The sequence below is a fragment of the Schistocerca serialis genome, chromosome 8 (genome assembly GCF_023864345.2).
Source record: "Schistocerca serialis cubense isolate TAMUIC-IGC-003099 chromosome 8, iqSchSeri2.2, whole genome shotgun sequence".
Taxonomy (NCBI): Eukaryota; Metazoa; Arthropoda; class Insecta; order Orthoptera; family Acrididae; genus Schistocerca; species Schistocerca serialis.
In genome coordinates, this window is record NC_064645.1 from 34103820 (window position 1) to 34120799 (window position 16980).

At 40.5% G+C, this 16980-nt stretch overlaps 1 protein-coding gene across 2 annotated transcripts in view; it reads left to right on the forward strand.

The window, feature by feature from the left end:
• The window catches only part of LOC126416189 (DNA mismatch repair protein Msh6), a 318808-nt gene that overhangs the window by 234828 nt on the left and 67000 nt on the right, over positions 1–16980 (forward strand). For both annotated transcript variants that reach the window (XM_050083772.1, XM_050083773.1), the window contains 2 exons: positions 8516–8607; positions 12067–12199. In XM_050083772.1, coding sequence (XP_049939729.1) covers positions 8516–8607; positions 12067–12199 — 225 coding nt within the window. The remainder of the gene's footprint in view (positions 1–8515; positions 8608–12066; positions 12200–16980) is intronic.

Genomic DNA, 16980 nt, shown 5'->3' on the forward strand with positions numbered 1-16980 from the left:
GCGACAGCAGCTAAAACACCTGCTTGGGCATCATTATTTGTTGCAGGTAATGGTTGACGTTTCACATATGACTGAACACTTCCTGTTTCCTTAAATAACTTAACTATCCGGCGAACGGTCCGGACACATGGATAATGTCGTCCAGGATACCGAGGAGCATACGTAGCACACACCCGTTGGGCATTTTGATCACAATAGCCATACATACATACTGGCGTCCTCTTGGGTAAAATATTCCGGAGGTGAAATAGTCCCCCATTCGGATATCCGGGCGGGGCCAACTCAGTATGACTGGAGAAAGAAAACTGGTGTTCTACAGATCGGAAGTGTGCAATGCCCGATCCATTAATCGGGCAGGTAGGTTAGAAAATTTAAAAAGGGAAATGGATAGGTTAAAGTTAGATATAGTGGGAATTAGTGAAGTTTGGTGGCAGGAGGAACAAGACTACTGGTTAGGTGAATACATGGTTATAAATACAAAATCAAATAGGGGTAATGCAGGAGTAGGTTTAATAATGAATAAAAAAAAAATAGGAATGCAGGTAAGCTACTGCAAACAGCATAGCGAACGCATTATTGTGACCAAGATAGATACGAAGCCCATGCCTACCACAGTAGTAAAAGTTTATGTGCCAACTAGCTCCGCAGATGACAAAGAGATTGGTGAAATGTATGATGAGATAAAAGTAATTATTCAAGTAGTGAAGGGAGATGAAAATTTAATAGTAATGGGTAACTGGAATTCATTAGTAGGAAAAGGAGGAGAAGGAAACATAGTAGGTGAATATGGAATGAGGGTAAGAAACGAAAGAGCATAACTTAATCATAGCTAACACTTGGTTCAAGAATCGTGAAAAAAGGTTGTATACATGGAAGAAGGCCGAACATACTAGAAGGTATCAGATAGATTATATAATGGTAAGACAGAGATTTAGGAACCAGATTTTAAATTGTAAGACATTTCCAGGGGCAGATGTGGATTCTGACCACAATCTATTGGTTATGAACTGCAGATTGAAACTGAAGAAGCTGCAAAAAGGTGGGAATTTAAGGAGATGGGACCTGGATAAACTGACTAAACCAGAGGTTGTACAGAGTTTCAGGGAGAGCATAAGAGAACAATTTACAGGAATGGGGGAAAGAAATACAATAGGAGAAGCATAGATAGCTTTGAGGATGTAGTAGCGAAGGCCGCAGAGGAACAAGTAGGTAAAAAGACGAGGGCTAGTAGAAATCCTTGGGTAACAGAAGAAATATTGAATTTAATTGATGAAAGGGGAAAACATAAAAATGCAGTAAATGAAGTAGGCAGAAAGGAATACAAACGCCTCAAAAATGAGATCGACAGAAAGTGCAAAATGGCTAAGCAGGGATGGCTAGAGGACAAATGTAAGGATGTAGAGGCTTATCTCTCTAGGGTTAAGATAAATACTGCCTACAGGAAAATTAAAGAGACCTTTGGAGAAAAGAGAACCACTTGTATGAATATCAAGAGCTCAGATGGAAACCCAGTTCTAAGCAAAGAAGGGAAAGCAGAAAGGTGGAAGGAGTAAATAGAGGGTCTATACGAGGCCGATGTACTTGAAGACAATATTATGCAAATGGAAGAGGGTGTAGATGAAGATGAAATGGGAGATATGATACTGTGTGAAGAGTTTGACAGAGCACTGTAAGACCTTAATCGAAACAAGGCACCAGGAGGAGACAACATTCCAATAGAACTCCTGACAGCCTTGGGAGAGCCAGTCCTGGCAAAACTCTACCATCTGGTGAGCAAGATGTACGAGACATGCAAAATACCCTCAGACTTCAAGGAGAATATAATAATTCCAATCCCAAAGAAAGCAGGTGTTGACAGATGAGAAAATTACCAAACTATCAGTTTAATAAGTCACAGCTGCAAAATACTAATGCAAATTCTTTACAGACGAACGGAAAAACTGGGAGAAGCCGACCTTGGGGAAGATCAGTTAGGATTCTGTAGAAATGTTGGAACACGTGAGGCAATACTGACCCTATGGCTTATCTTAGAAGCAAGATTAAGGAAGGGCAAACTTACGTTTCTAGCATTTGTGGACTTAGAGAAAGCTTTTGACAATGTTGACTGGAATACTCTCTTTCAAATTCTGAAGGTGGCAGGGGTAAAATACAGGGATCGAAAGGCTATTTACAATTTGTACAGAAACCAGATGGCAGTTATAAGAGTCGAGGGGCATGAAAGGGAAGCAGTGGTTGGGAAGGGAGTGAGACAGGCTTGTAGCCTCTCCCCGATGTTATTATATCTGTATATTGAGCAAGCAGTAAAGGAAACAAAAGGAAAATTTGGAGTAGGAATTAAAATCGCTGGAGAAGAAATAAAAACTTTGAGGTTCACCGATGACATTGTAATTCTGTCAGAGACAGCAAAGGACTTGGAAGAGCAGTTGAACCGAATGGACTCTATCTTGAAAGGAGGATATAAGATGAACATCAACAAAAGCTAAACGAGGATAATGGAATGTAATCGAATTAAGTTGGGTGATGCTGGAGGAATTAGATTAGGAAATGAGACACATAAAAGTAGTAAAGGAGTTTTGCTATTTGGGGAGCAAAATAACTGATGCTGGTCGAAGTAGAGAGGATATAAAATGTAGACTGGCAATGGCAAGGAAAGCGTTTCTGAAGAAGAGAAATTTGTTAACTTCGAGTATAGATTTAAGCATCAGGAAGTCGTTTCTGAAAGTATTTGTGTGGAGTGTAGCCATGTATGAAAGTGAAACATGGACGATAAATAGTTTGGACAAGAAGAGAATAGAAGCTTTCAAAATGTGGTGCTACATGAGAATACTGAAGATTAGATGGGTAGATCACATAACCAATGAGGAGAATTGGGGAGAAGAGGTGTTTGCGGCACAACTTGACTACAAGAAGGGATCTGTTGGTAGGACACATTGTGAGGCATCAAGGGATCACCAATTTAGTATTGGAGGGCAGCGTGGAGGGTAAAAATCGTAGAGGGAGACCAAGAGATGAATACACTAAGCAGATTCAGAAGGATGTAGGTTGCAGTAGGTACTAGGAGATGAAGAAGGTTGCACAGGATAGACTAGCATGGAGAGCTGCATCAAACCAGGCTCAGGACTGAAGACCATAACAACAGCCATACATCAACACAATATCGACTGTTTCCAGAATTGGTAAACGGTCCATTTTAAAACGGGTAAGGTATCACGAAGCAAATACCGTCCGCATTGGCGGAATGTTACATGATACCACGTACTTATATGTTTGTGACTATTATACCGCCATCTATCACAAAGCGAAAAAAGTGGTCCAACTAAAATATTCATATTTCTGTAAGTAGTACACGAATGTGTAATAAAAAATGGATGTTTCTATTTAAAAAAACGCAGTTGATATCTGTTTGACCTATGGCAGCACCATCTAGCGGGCCAACCATAGCGTCATCTGGTTTCCCCCTTGAAGCTAGACGAGTTACGTTCGTTGTAGGATGTTCCTGGGAACTAGTGTTGTCGTATTAGTGTCATTCTAGTAGCAGTATGCTACATCTCAAGATGATGTTTGCTGGGGTAGAGGTCATCTGAGAACACATTAGCCAGCTTCTAAGCCACTGAATCAGAAAGGGAATTCAGACAACTGGAGTGCAAAAGCAGGAAGCCAATTTTAGATGTTTTGTGTGAGGTGACTCTGAACTTTCGCTGCACTTAATATTCACAGTTCTGCGGTGCGGTGTATCAGAAGGAGAAAGGAGATAAAGAAGACAAGAGTGATGAGGCATCAGCAGGTCATTTTCTCCTCGAAATATTGGACAATAAAAGTAGTAGTACCGGAGAATAACCAAGATAGCTAAGGAGAAACAAGGCACCGATAGGAGAGGAAAGGGTGACAGGATAATCGTCCTTTGGACTGGCTCAGCTCGAGGCCTCGTTCCGTACTGTCTATTGTTGTCTTTTCCCAGAAAGTGAGGCGATTGTGGTGAGAAAAGAAGTGCTGCAGTTTTCATGACATTGGCTTTCAATTTGCTGCTACAAAAATATTCTCACAAATTTAACAGTAGTAATGGACAGTGTGCCATACCGCTGTGTTGTGTTAGAGAAACTCCACCAAACCAGTGGAAGAAAGTGGAGATTGATTCCTGCTCAGTATTGTTGTTTGTTATTTACTTAACATTGCTTTACTGACAGCTCGTTAGTGGCTGGGCAGTGAAAGTCAGCGTGCAGCCTGAGGTTCATGCTGGTAGGACCGTTCCCCTCAACTTGCTCTGTACAAAACTGCCAAGAGACAGAAGTTATCTGAATCACACTTCAGGTGGTCATGATCAAACCAGTTAGTCTCCTTATGTTTAGGCTCGGGGGGGGGGGGGGGGGGGGGGGGGGGGGGGAGGTTCAGAGTGAAAGAGAATATATGGCTGCAGCGGCAGCTGGTTGTCTCCTCACTGTGCAGCAGTATCACCTCTAAAATATTAACAAACACTTTTATTCAACAATAATACTTGATTGCTCTCAGTTTGTTAGCAGTTATTCATATTGTCGTGTGTGAGAATCTAAATAAACTGCCACCCATTTGAATTCCTCTTCACAACTATTATCTGTGATTCATACGATCTGACACCTTTCCAAACCAAATACCCTAGATATAATTACATTGCGAATAGTTTGTTTGCTGCTCCTGAAGCTGTGCTCTTGGATGACAAAACTATGAAGTTTATACAGAATTAGAATATACTTATGCCTTTTGTAATGTTGGTAGAAATTGCTGCCTGTTAGTGCATTTATGCATATCGACAGTGTGTGTGTAGAGAGAACTGGGAATGATTATCTTTGTAGCACATGCTCAGATCCCTCTCTCCTCAACACTGATCCTTCCTCTCCAAATTTAAACGTCATCAAATTAGACATATTATATTTTTCTGACATGCTCAGTCTTTTTCATGTACCTACTGTTAGTAACCTGAATGGCATAGTGAGTGACATTAATAACAAGTTGTTGTATTTATCGACAAAAATACTATCCATAGCCACTTGCCATGCTTGAATTATGTGGTAATCACCCTGTGGCACAGTACCCTCTATGTTGAACTGGGACAAAACTGCACCAAGCCAGTTCACTGAGACTGTTCCCAATGTTGCCATGGCTCCAGCTGGATTTGTCAAATAATAGTCTTGTGTTTCCTGACATTTTGTCTCATTGAATCAAAATACAGTGAAATCCCACTTTTACACTTTTCAAGGGACTTCAAAAAAAATTGTGTAAAATGCAGGAAATAACGTTTTAAGCTGTAAAAGTTATGTACAGGATACCCCCTTACAGTTTTGCACTTCATGTATACAGTACAGCGTGCAAGTAATAGGCATCAAAATACTCATTTCAGGGACTTGTTCATTATCTAATAATGGTTTATTATCTACTAAAAACCACTGATGTAGTGGGAACTGATGATTGGGAAGCAGAAACATTGCACTCAATTTCATACGCAATTATCAATGTTTTTGGAACGCCTGCAGCTGCCATTCATTATTTAAATAATGAATCACTGCGTCAGTTACATACTTTTTTTCTGCTTAACACAGTGAATTTCGAGAATCTTTTCTCGATGTTTTGTTCAGCATGAGAGTATACGTAATTTGCACTGTATTTAAACCAAAAACATTTGAGCAATGCAAACTGAATGAAGGTGTCAACTAGCACTACAAGCGGCCAAAAGACGAAACACAGTTCAACAGAGGTGTGTCGATGATTACAGCAATCATAAAACTGCACATGCGCTGTAGAGACACCTTGCAAATGGTTGTGATTAGTCACGATACCCTTATTCGTAAGAACTTAGTTACTCCTATCAGCCGCCATGCAGAGTAGAGTTTGGCAGCGGCAGGAGATACAGCATGAATTGTTCCAACTTTTACACATTTACCATTTTAAATCCGCTAAGTAGAGCACTTTGGTGTCAAGAAACTTAAGCCACATAATGTTTGTAAATACTACATGACGGCCAACATCGTGCCAGCATCATTTTACATCAGTTTTTCTCCACGGACATTTCTTCATAATGGTAAATTGCAGGAAAATTATAATTATGTTGTCGCAAAATCGGGTATGAATTAACATTGTGGACATAGGAAATTTGACATGAGAGATAAAAAAATGTTGTAAACGTTGGGAAAACTTTAATTCCGGGAGTCTAAAAGTGGGGTTATGCTGTAGTTCCAATTACAAACATTTCTCACTTTTTTTAACCACATTTTTATAAATCAATAAGGGTTAGTGATTATAGACAGAGCAGGTGCAATGAGTGTGAACATGATTCGCAGTATGAAACAAGGAATATGTGCCAGAGGGGAAGCAATGTAACATAGTCTCATATACTATGACCATTTGGGAAATTACTGTCAAACGGCGGTGGCGGCGGCGGCGGCTGAAGCAGTAGGCGAGGAGAAAAAGCTGAAGACATTAATAAAGAAAATATTATTACAGAAAAAAACTAAGATTAAATGACATGACACTAAGCAAAACTTACGATGCAGTATTATCACACACTGGGTTAACAGTGCACTGGTACAATTCACAAAAACTTGGCTTGTTTATTCACATCAATCCTAATGAATCCCTGTTGATCTCTTGCTAAAAGAGGTGTTGCTTTATCTTTTTAAGTATGTACATCAGGCATTTTACTGGCAATATCAGGAGTGGATGGAATGTGGTGGTGGAAGTGAGGTTTGCTTACAAAAAGGTGCTCTATAGTCCCTGTATGCATGATATAACTTCCAAAATTTCAGAATCACTCATATTGCTTTTTAATATTTTAATTCAAAGCATAAGTGGAATATTGTATTTCTGTGCTGTACAAAGTATTTTTGAAGTTGAATGTTCAGTATGTATGCATTCATTCTAAGGCTGCATAACATATATAAGACTGTGAAGTATATAGTAATTTGATTATACTCTCATTAAAATTACTTTGTGATTGACATTTCAGTGGGTCGAGTGGTAGAGGCCTGATGTCGGCCAATCACAGCCGTTCCTTGGGCTCCGTGTGCTCTCTGTGTTGTGTGTTCAGGGGGCACGAGCAGCAGAGCCTTGCCAAGTGGCTCGGGATGCAGAGGTCGGGAAGAGACAGGCTGCCTAGGGAGGGAGGGAAAGGGAGAGAAGTACTAGGCACGCCATGGTTTTTTCATTCGCCACTGTTAAAATATTTTTCTACAAACCAGGCAAAACGTTATCTACTGTTAAAGATAGAACTTTGGTTAAGTGCACAAAAATGTCAGATTCGCAATCTTATCATGCAATCATAAATAAACAGTTTGGTTGAAAACATTTGATTCATTCACATCTTATAGCTTCACATTGTAGCTGGCCTTTAGTGCTCATAGTTACTATAATAATTTTAAATTAAGACATTTACAGCAGTTAATTCAGAGAGCATTCATTGAAAAATGTGGTTGCCCAGCACTTTGTATTCGGCGGACTTTATTTAAATCATTTGTTACTGCACATGAAATGCAGCTCTCATACCGTAATTGATTTTAGGGGCAGAAGGAAAGCCGTGTTATAATCATGGTAAATCACTGTACACCAGCACCACAGTTGAAGTTGTCCACACACTATGTTGAATTCATTTATATCTTTCAAGTTTCTTCTGCAATTCGTCAGATCAGACACACAGGAATTTAAGTTTGCATTCTGTTTGCAGTATACATAAACAAAATTAAAATTAATGTAACTGTCTGTGCATTAATGAAAGTGAAAAGCACTGGATCAGTTATAGAAAGGTTGTGAGTTCAAATACACATCCAGACTTTCTCTAAAAACTATTTAGTTATTCTTCTCCAAGAAAACTATTTTCTTATTATAATGTGGCCATAAAATTAATGGCTCTTGTGGTTAATATTAATCCTTGTCAGCTTAACAAACCAAGTGTTCTGTTATTTTATTTCTATGTGCATGAATGTAAATAATTGAAAATTTATATAAATCATTATTCCTTGGTTTTAGTAGTTAATCAGTTTAATATAAATTGGAGTGGACATTTGTCTCCACTAAAAGAATACAGAATTGGAATCTCTGAATCATTCTGCAGCTGCTGTTAATATCAAGAGAAAATGCACCTAATTTCAGAGTAACATCAACAGTTTTGAAGGTTCGCTAGGCACAAAATTGGCAGGAAGCAGATAAGTGTTATTAACAGGAACTTAATATACATATTTTTGGTGCTAAATTACACGAACTGCATAAGAGTTGAAACTCTAAGAGGAAATATGCTGGTAGACTATGGTAATTCTGGAAAAGGAAGAGAAGAAGCACATTGTTTAAGAATCAGTTGGGTGCAAACTATTATGGCCGCAGACATAAGACTGGCCATCACTGCCATGTGTCTGTCACAAAGTAGTTCAAATCAGTGTGTCTTGTCTGTTTCCTTGCATGTAAATTCATTTTATTTTTAACGATAAGCAAACATAATTTAGAATTCAATAAATTACTTAAAATAATCATTGCTGATACCTCTCTCATATTATTTCAGAGCTTCCTTGCAAAGGCATCAAACTTAGAGGATCTGAGAAAGGAAGCAATTAATGGAATAAACAAGAAAATATTCCAGAAATTCAGTTCGAAGTAAGTTGTTAGTAAATAATTTGTTCTTTCCACTTTTAAGATACATCACAGATGAATTGGATTAAAGAGGCTTAGAGAAATGAAAACTGCAGTCCAAAAAGTAAACATTATTTAATTACATAATGACAAGAACTCTGTAACACTGAATTTAAGGAAATGTATCATACTGCTAGAAAGTGGTGCAATAAACACACGTTACATGGTGTCACATGATGCTGTGTCTATCATGATGTGGAATTGATCAGTAGTGGGACTAGAACAAGTGTTTGAAAATGGGTGTGTGTGGCAGATTTCATAGCAGGAACAATTACAGTGAGGAACATTGTGATGGTGATTATGGTTTGATAATGTTGAATGGTTCGACAAGAATATCATGGAGGAAAGGTGACAGAAGTAACTGTAAGTGGTGTGAAAGGGATTTTAGAGAGAAAACCTCATTTCAGTCCTCAATTTAACAAAATTCATAGTTTCGCAATGACATAATGCATGGAGGGATTAGAGGCCAGGATATGTTTGGGTAAAAAGTGCTTGTTTCTGAGTGTTTTTCCAAACGGAAGTTGTATTTCTTGGAGGGTGACAGGAGATTGCTCGGGAGATTTGTTTGCGGACAAAATCTGTGCGGTACTTGTGGGAGAGGATAGTACGGAACAGGGTCTCAGTGCAGGTGGTGAAGGATTCAAGTGATGAAGCAGGTAAGATTTCCAAGGATGCCTGGGCTATAGGGGATGGATTGTGTGATGTGGTAGCTGTCAAAGTGAAGGTATTGTTATTTTTAGGTTGCTTTTGTATGGACTGAGGTTGCTTGTGAGCATTAGTGGGATGGAGGTCAATGTCAAGAAAGGTGGCTGTGTGATAGGAAAAAGTCAAGGTAAAATTGGAGTAGAGAAAAGGTTTCAAGCTGTTGAAGAAAATGCTGTTCATCTTGACTATGAATCCAGGCCACAGTGATACCATCAATAAATGTGAATTGAGTCAGGGCGTCTTAGGAATGCGTCTTCAGTGCGGCCCAAGAAAAGATTGTCGTAGAATGAGGTCAACCTGTTTCTCGTAGTGATCCCCATGAGTTGTTTGTAGGTTAAACACTCAAATGTTTGTAATTTGAGAGGCGAATCAGGAATACAGATAGTTGCTAGTGACATTAATCAGTGAAAAGTTCAGTATGGTGTAACAATAATACGGGAAGGATAGATTGCTACTAACCATATTAGAGGAGGCTTGGAGGTGCAGACAGGCACAACATAAAAGGACAGTGGAAATATTTAATCCTCAAACAGGCATGCCTATGTATAATGTGCGTCATCCACAAATAACATTGCCTTGCACCATTCTGTTGTTGTTTTACAGTTATGAGCCTGCACCTTATAATGTCTATGGGTGCCTGTGCGCCAGTGGCGGCGGTGAGGTGCTTGTTGTTGTGAGTACGAGTTCTACTTCTGCAGGAAGATTTTGTCGAAAAGCTTAAGTATTCTTAGTACTCTCTCTCTCTCTCTCTCTCTCTCTCTCTCTCTCTCTCTCTCTCTCTCTCTCTTTTTACTCGGCACCACCTCTATGTGGAGAGTAGGAATCTTATCCTTTCCATATTATTGATGATAATGTCATTGAGATTCCAGTGAGGTGGTTCAGTAAAAATGATATGAGCTAGGGAAAAACTACTCAAAAGGAACTTAACAAAATCATGAACGGAACATTTGTGAATGAAGACACTCTCTCTCTCTCTCTCTCTCTCTCTCTCTCTCTCTCTCTCTCTCTCTTTCTCACACACACACACACACACACACACACACACACACACACACACACACTCACCCTCTCTCTCTCTCTCTCTCTCTCTCTCTCTCTCTCTCTCTCTCTTTCACCCCCTCCTTACGCTGTGCAATTGCACAGTAAATCCCATCTCTGCATTTGTAAGTAAAGGTGTTGTATAACTACAATGATTCATAAGTGTGAATTAATTTTTACTGTGATTGACTTTTTTTCACAGGATGTAAGTTTGTGAAGTCTGTGTGTCTGGGTAGAATTACCCACTAACACAGCCCATCAAGCTACTGGAGGGTGGATGAAAAGCGATTGAAGAGGAATCGGTGTAAGGGCAGAAGGGGGAGAAAAGTGAAAACTGCAAGCACCAGCGAGGATAAAACCTCTGCAACGGGCGGAATAAGTAGCGAGAACAGTAGTGGGTTTCTTGCATGGTGTGACAGATCATGTGAGGTTGTGGTTCGTTATTGGGTATTGTGTAGTGCTCAGTACCAGTGTCCTAGCTTATATTTGTCACAGAGAGTGTGTGTCAGTATTGATGTGAGGTGCGGCGTCTGCATACCTCTAATGTGCCAGAGTCATCATATGAGTGGTCGATTGGTCGTAAAATGAATGGTGCGGTATGTAGTGTTAGGTGGGTTTTGTTTGTGTTTAATGTGCAAATTGGCATCCTTGCTGTGCCTGTTGTGTGGCTGTGTACATTCAACTGGCTGTGCCAGTCAGCTTTGCTGAAATGCTGTTGCTCTATATTTGGGTTATTTGTGTACTTTGCTTACCATAGGCGGTTAAGTGTTTCTAGTAGTGTATCTTGTCTCAGGGCGGTATTCATTGAAAGGTCCGCAGTGCAAGTGTATCACAGAGCACTGCTTATGATATGTAGCACCTTGTTCTGTATCACCAGTAGATGGCACAGGCATATTGCGAGCTGCATAACTCCAGACCGGAGCTGCATATGTCATCAGAGGTCAATCTGTGTCACGTAAATGGATTCAGTGCCCTCCTATTCAGTGCACTTTGCCTGTTAAGCATTGGGTAAAGTTGTTTGAGCCTCAAGTGTGTTAGGTTGGAAATATATAGTATATGGTCCCTCCAGATTAGTTTCCAGTCCAGCCGGACTCCAAGGCACCTGACTCTCTCAGAGAAATGTATTGGGCATACATGTAGGGTTATTGGTCTGCAGTTTTGGTATTTATGTTGTGGATTCAGTCTTGGCGACATTTACCGTAACACACCATCATTCCAGCCAAAGCTCAGCTGTTCTGAGTGTTGTGTCTAATTGTAATTAGATGTTTGATGGTTTCCATTCTTGTACTAGGATGGTGGTGCCATCCGTGCAGCAACCATTGTGTTTTGTGTACCTGGAATATCTTTCATGTGTAGATTAACGAAGAGGGGCCCCAGGATGTTGCTTCGGAGTACTCCAGCTTGTATACTGTGTCGTTGAACGTCAGTGTTGAAGCATCTATTGGGAGGTATGAGTATACGAGGAGTAAAAGTCCGTAGGGGAAACTAGCGTCGCAGAGTTTGTGAATGAAGCTGTTTGAAAACTCCAAATGGCAACAAAGCAATCACATTTGCCGCATAATAAGAAATCAATCAGCCTAATTAAACAGTTTATTTAAATGTGGTTAATTGTTGTAAGTTTTTAGTGTCAGATATTGATTTTTTATTCTAATCTGGACTTACATGTTTTTTTGTTTGAAGGACCAACATGTGGATGACTGCTGTGAAATGTCTTGCTGAGCTAGATGTTCTTCTATCATTAGCTGAATATACTCGAAATATTGAAGAGGAAACGTGTATTCCAAGAATTATGAATGTAACTGTTGAGACAAAGGTACTGATTATTATTATTATTATTATTAGACAGTGTTCACAGCAGTGTTACATGATTATTCAATTTTTTTTTCTTGTTTCCGTCTATTTCTTATTCCAAAATTTCTTAATTCTTTGACTGTGTTCCTGTTTACTTTGTTCTGTCCATATTTTCTTCATTTCTTTTACTTTAAATTTTGTGTTCATAATTTTGTTTATTAATTTGCCTCTTATCTTTTTTTCATTTCCCTGTTGATTCCTGCTTGTTTTAGGTCTTCTTCTATTTCTTGGAGCCAGTTGTATTTTTTTTAATTGAATCTGTGGTTGTTAGTTATATTTGTGTGTTCATAATGTTAGTCGATGTTTTCTGGTGTTGTCTGTGTGTTTGTATAATCCTTTGGTTGGTCTCTTCATCCTCACATCTTCTCTGCATATTGCTCCATAAATTTTTCTGAGAATTTTTCTTTCTATTTTGTCTGTTTCTGCGGTTCCTGATGCTCCATTTATGGTCGTTACTGACTTGTACAGTGCTTCTGGTAGTACACCTGCATTTTAGTGCCTGGGATTGGCCTGTCAGAATATGTTTCTTTCATTGTAATGCATTCGTGTGAGTTTGTAAGTTTTCTGAAGTTTTTATGTTCTTTCGATGTTTGATCCTTGTGTTACTGTATGTCCCCCTAGATACATAAATTTTTCGGCTCTTTTAGCCTTTTCATATTTTGAGTGCATGACTTGTCTTGGTATTCTTTCTTTCCATGTATTGTGTTTTTCTCGTAATACATCTGTAGACTTGTTTGAGCAAAGACTTGTTTATGTGGTCCAGTGCTCCTTCTCTACTGTTGCCAAGTATTTCCAGGACACTGCAATTGCCAGGCAATTTATGATTGTTTTGTTTGCACGTGTTTTTCCTAACTGAATCACATTTACTTTCTTCCCATCGTTTAATAGTTTTGTCAAAGACACTGTCAAATAAAAGCTGTCAGAGCCAACCTTCTTGTCTGACACCTGTGTGCATCTCAAATGATTTTCAGATTCCTCCCATGAATTTGATTTTCGGTGTGCTGCCTGTGAGTGTCTGTTTTACAAGTGCCCTAGTTTCTCTGTCTATTCCAGGGCTTAACAACTGGCCGGTTTTGAGCGCGAGTACTCGCGTCTGCTCAGGCACGTGCTCGCGAGCAGGTGCAAGATCGCGGAGTAGGGAGGGAGGGAAACGTGCGCGCACGTTTGAATAGGGCCACAGCGTGCGTATTGAATTCGCGCCGACTGTGTAACGTTTAAAGTACTACGATCAGCTCTAAGAGTCACTTCGCTGGTTAAGAGTCATCTCAAGGCACCATTGCGTAACCCCAACAATGCTTTCGCAATTCAACCCCCATTGGGAGGAATTGTATCTGTTTACAGAAAAAGATGGTGTTGCAAAATGTTTAGTATGTCACAAAACGCTGAATTCTTTTAGGAAATCTAATTTGCAGCGACATTATATGTCGTACCACGCGAAAGACTACGGAAGGTGTGAACCACTGTCAGTCGCTAAAAAACGGTGCAGAGCTCCCTCACCATTTAACACGGTTTAAAGCACCCTGCCATGATGCAGCACTCCAATGTGACATCGGTACATAGCAATTTGTGCCACAAAGCATCAGTAGTCTGCAACGTTTCCAGCCATATTAAACTTAAAAGGAGGCTATCCGAAGAAGATCTGGACGACGAAGAAAAATCAACTGAGGCAGCTCTCAGAGTGAGTTACAAAATTGCTTTGCTTTTAGCAAAATCCCTGCGCCCCTTCACTGATGGCGATTTAATAAAAGAATGTTTGGTAGTTGCAGCGGAACATTTGTGTCCATCTCAAATTGAACAGTTTTGGATTGTGCCATTATCTAACATGACCATTATGCGTCGCATACAGGACATGGCAGACGATGTCCAGAGCCAGCTTGCAAATATCTGTAAAGATTTTATGGCGTATTCTCTAGCTCTGGACGAAAGTGTTGATATCACTGGAACAGCGCAGCTTGCCATATTTATTAGAGGTGTTAATAGAGACCTTCAGCTGAGGGAGGAGCTCCTCGATGTAGTAGCCATGAAGAACACTACAACCGGAGGTGATATTTTTAAGTAGTGTTGAAGAAAGTGTTGAAAATATAGGATTGTCGTGAAATTCTTTAGTTTCAGTGTCTACAGATGGTGTACCAGCGATGACAGGGAAAGAAAATCAGGTTTCATTGTGCTGTTGAAGGAGAAAATGCAAAAACTGACCGTGCCGAATGAAATAAGGGGCGTTCACTGTGTGATCCACCAGGAAAACTTATGTGCAAAGAGTATCACTCGAAAAAAAGTGATGAGAGTTGTTGTTCGTACAACCAATTATAGCCTGCCGAGGTGGCTGTGCGGTTCTAGGCGCTGCAGTCTGGAACCACGAGACCGCTACGGTCGCAGGTTCGAATCCTGCCTTGGGCATGGATGTGTGTGATGCCCTTAGATTAGTTAGGTTTAACTAGTTCTAAGTTCTAGGGGACTAATGACCTCAGAAGTTGAGTCCAATAGTGCTCAGAGCCATTTGAACCAACCAATTATATAAGGAAGCAAGGGCTACAACACATGCGATTTAAAAGCTTTCTTGACGATGTAGAAAGCCAGTATAGTAGCCTGCCTTATTACAGCGAGGTCCACTGGCTTAGTCGTGGCGAATTATTAAATCGATTTTTTTGCCTATTAGATGAGATAAATACGTTCATGGAAATAAATAACATGTGTGTTCCTGAATTGAAAGAGCCTTCATGGAAATGTGATCTCGCGTTCTTAGCATATTTAACTAGCCATCTGAATGCTTTGAACATTTCACTACAAGGTAAAGATCTGCTAATTACTCATTTCATAGATCGAATACGAGCTTTTAAAATGAAATTGACACTTTGGGTGAGTCAGCTGGAAACAGGAAATCTAGCTCATTTTCCTAAATTATCATCCACACAAGATGTTCACAAAGACTGTGAATGTTATTCACATAGTTTAGTTGCCCTTAAGGAAGAATTTGATCAATGCTTTCAAGATCTGACAGCTCTAGACAGTGATTTTGATCTGTTCTCCTCTCCATATTCAGTGAATATTGAAGAGATTCGTCCTGAGCTGCAACTTGAAATTATTGACCTGCAGTGTGACAGAGAATACAGAGACAAATTTCAGAACAAGAAAAACATTTTGGAATTCTAATACACTTCCCTCAGGATAGATTTCCTCGTTTGCACAAACTGGCGGCTACAATAATATCAATGTTCCACGTATGTTTGTGAACAACTGTTCTCTGCAATGAAATGTAACAAGATGCGCCTGAGAAACGCATTGTCTGATCGAAATTTAAACTGCACGCTGCGCCTACAATGCACAAGAACAATTACTCCGAACATAGACGCAATTGTAAAGGGCAAAAAGTACAAGATAACCGAGAACCCCACACCTCAGTGACACCTTTTATTGTGTAACAGTTCACAAATTAAAACGAATGTAGAGGCATACACTAAGCTAATAAAATTATGTGGCACGTGTACATTCTCCTTTATTTGTTTCATTTGTCGCAGTAATAATTCCTGAGTGATATCCCTGCAGGTGGCCGCGGATTTACATTGACTGGCGGCAGCTGTTGTGTGCCCCATGTGACTCTCCCCACTCTCCGCTCTGGTCCGGTAGTGGGGGTAGCGTGCTCGCGCTGCTCCGTGCTCGCGCCTTGCTGCTCACAGCTTGCTCCGCAAGCACGTATGTTGTGAAGCCCTGGTCTATTCCACATCATTCAAGTGCGTTAAAGAGTGTCTCCCCCATCTGTGCAGTCATAAGCCTTCTTTAAGTCCACAAATTTGATTACAATGTTTTTCATTTGCCTGATCTCCAGGAGTGTTCAGATTCTAGATCTGTTTGGTGCATGATCTTCCTTTTATGAGGCCTGCTTCGTATTCATCTACCTTTGTATCAATGTCTGATTCTAGTCTGTCGGGTAACACCTTGGAGAGAATTTTGTGAGTGATTGGTAATAATTGGATGGATCTGTAATTAATACAGTCTGTCTTGTCGTCCTTTTCATTCTGTGAGTTGATCACCCAGGTATCCAGCATCAGGCTTTGTACACTGGCAGTCAATGGAAGCCTTCATGGGAAAGCAGTTCAGAAAACGCAGTAGCACTCGTCTCGTTAAACGAACCATGACAAAAGACTGATGCGGATTAAGAATCCTTCTGTTCACGCATATGCTGGCGAAGTACGGCAGATGAGGAGGAGCCACATGGCATTGCGCCCACAAGCTGCTGATGGTGTGGCTGGGAGGTGTTGCCTTGTTGAAGTGGAAGAAGAGACTGGCCGAGTGACGGTTCAGTGTGTGTGGTGTCTGGAAAAGTTTGGCCGTTTAAGCTCTACTTCTGGTGGACATGTCCAAGGACGTTGTCAAAGGGGCAGGGGTGGGATGAGGTGGTACCATGGCTGGGGAGTACTTCGCGTATCACTGGTTCTGGGTCTGAGCAGTCTGTCGTCTACTGCTACAGGTGGAGGCAGTGGAAGGAGTTACAACACAGTTCCCCACTTTCAATAGTAAAACACCTGTGCCAGCTGCACGGAGGAGTGTTTGGAGCTGACTGAAGATGCTTGTTGCGGCGCATGCATGGGTGGTCGCTGTTGTGCTCATGCTCGTACTGTGGTTTCCGGGGAGAGCAGGAGCATGGGCAGCTCCTGTGCACGGTGTTGGGAGCGTGTGACATAGTGTTCCTGCTGTAATCGTGCAGGTGCCAGCGAATCCGAGGGATTCACAACTCCTTTGTGGATA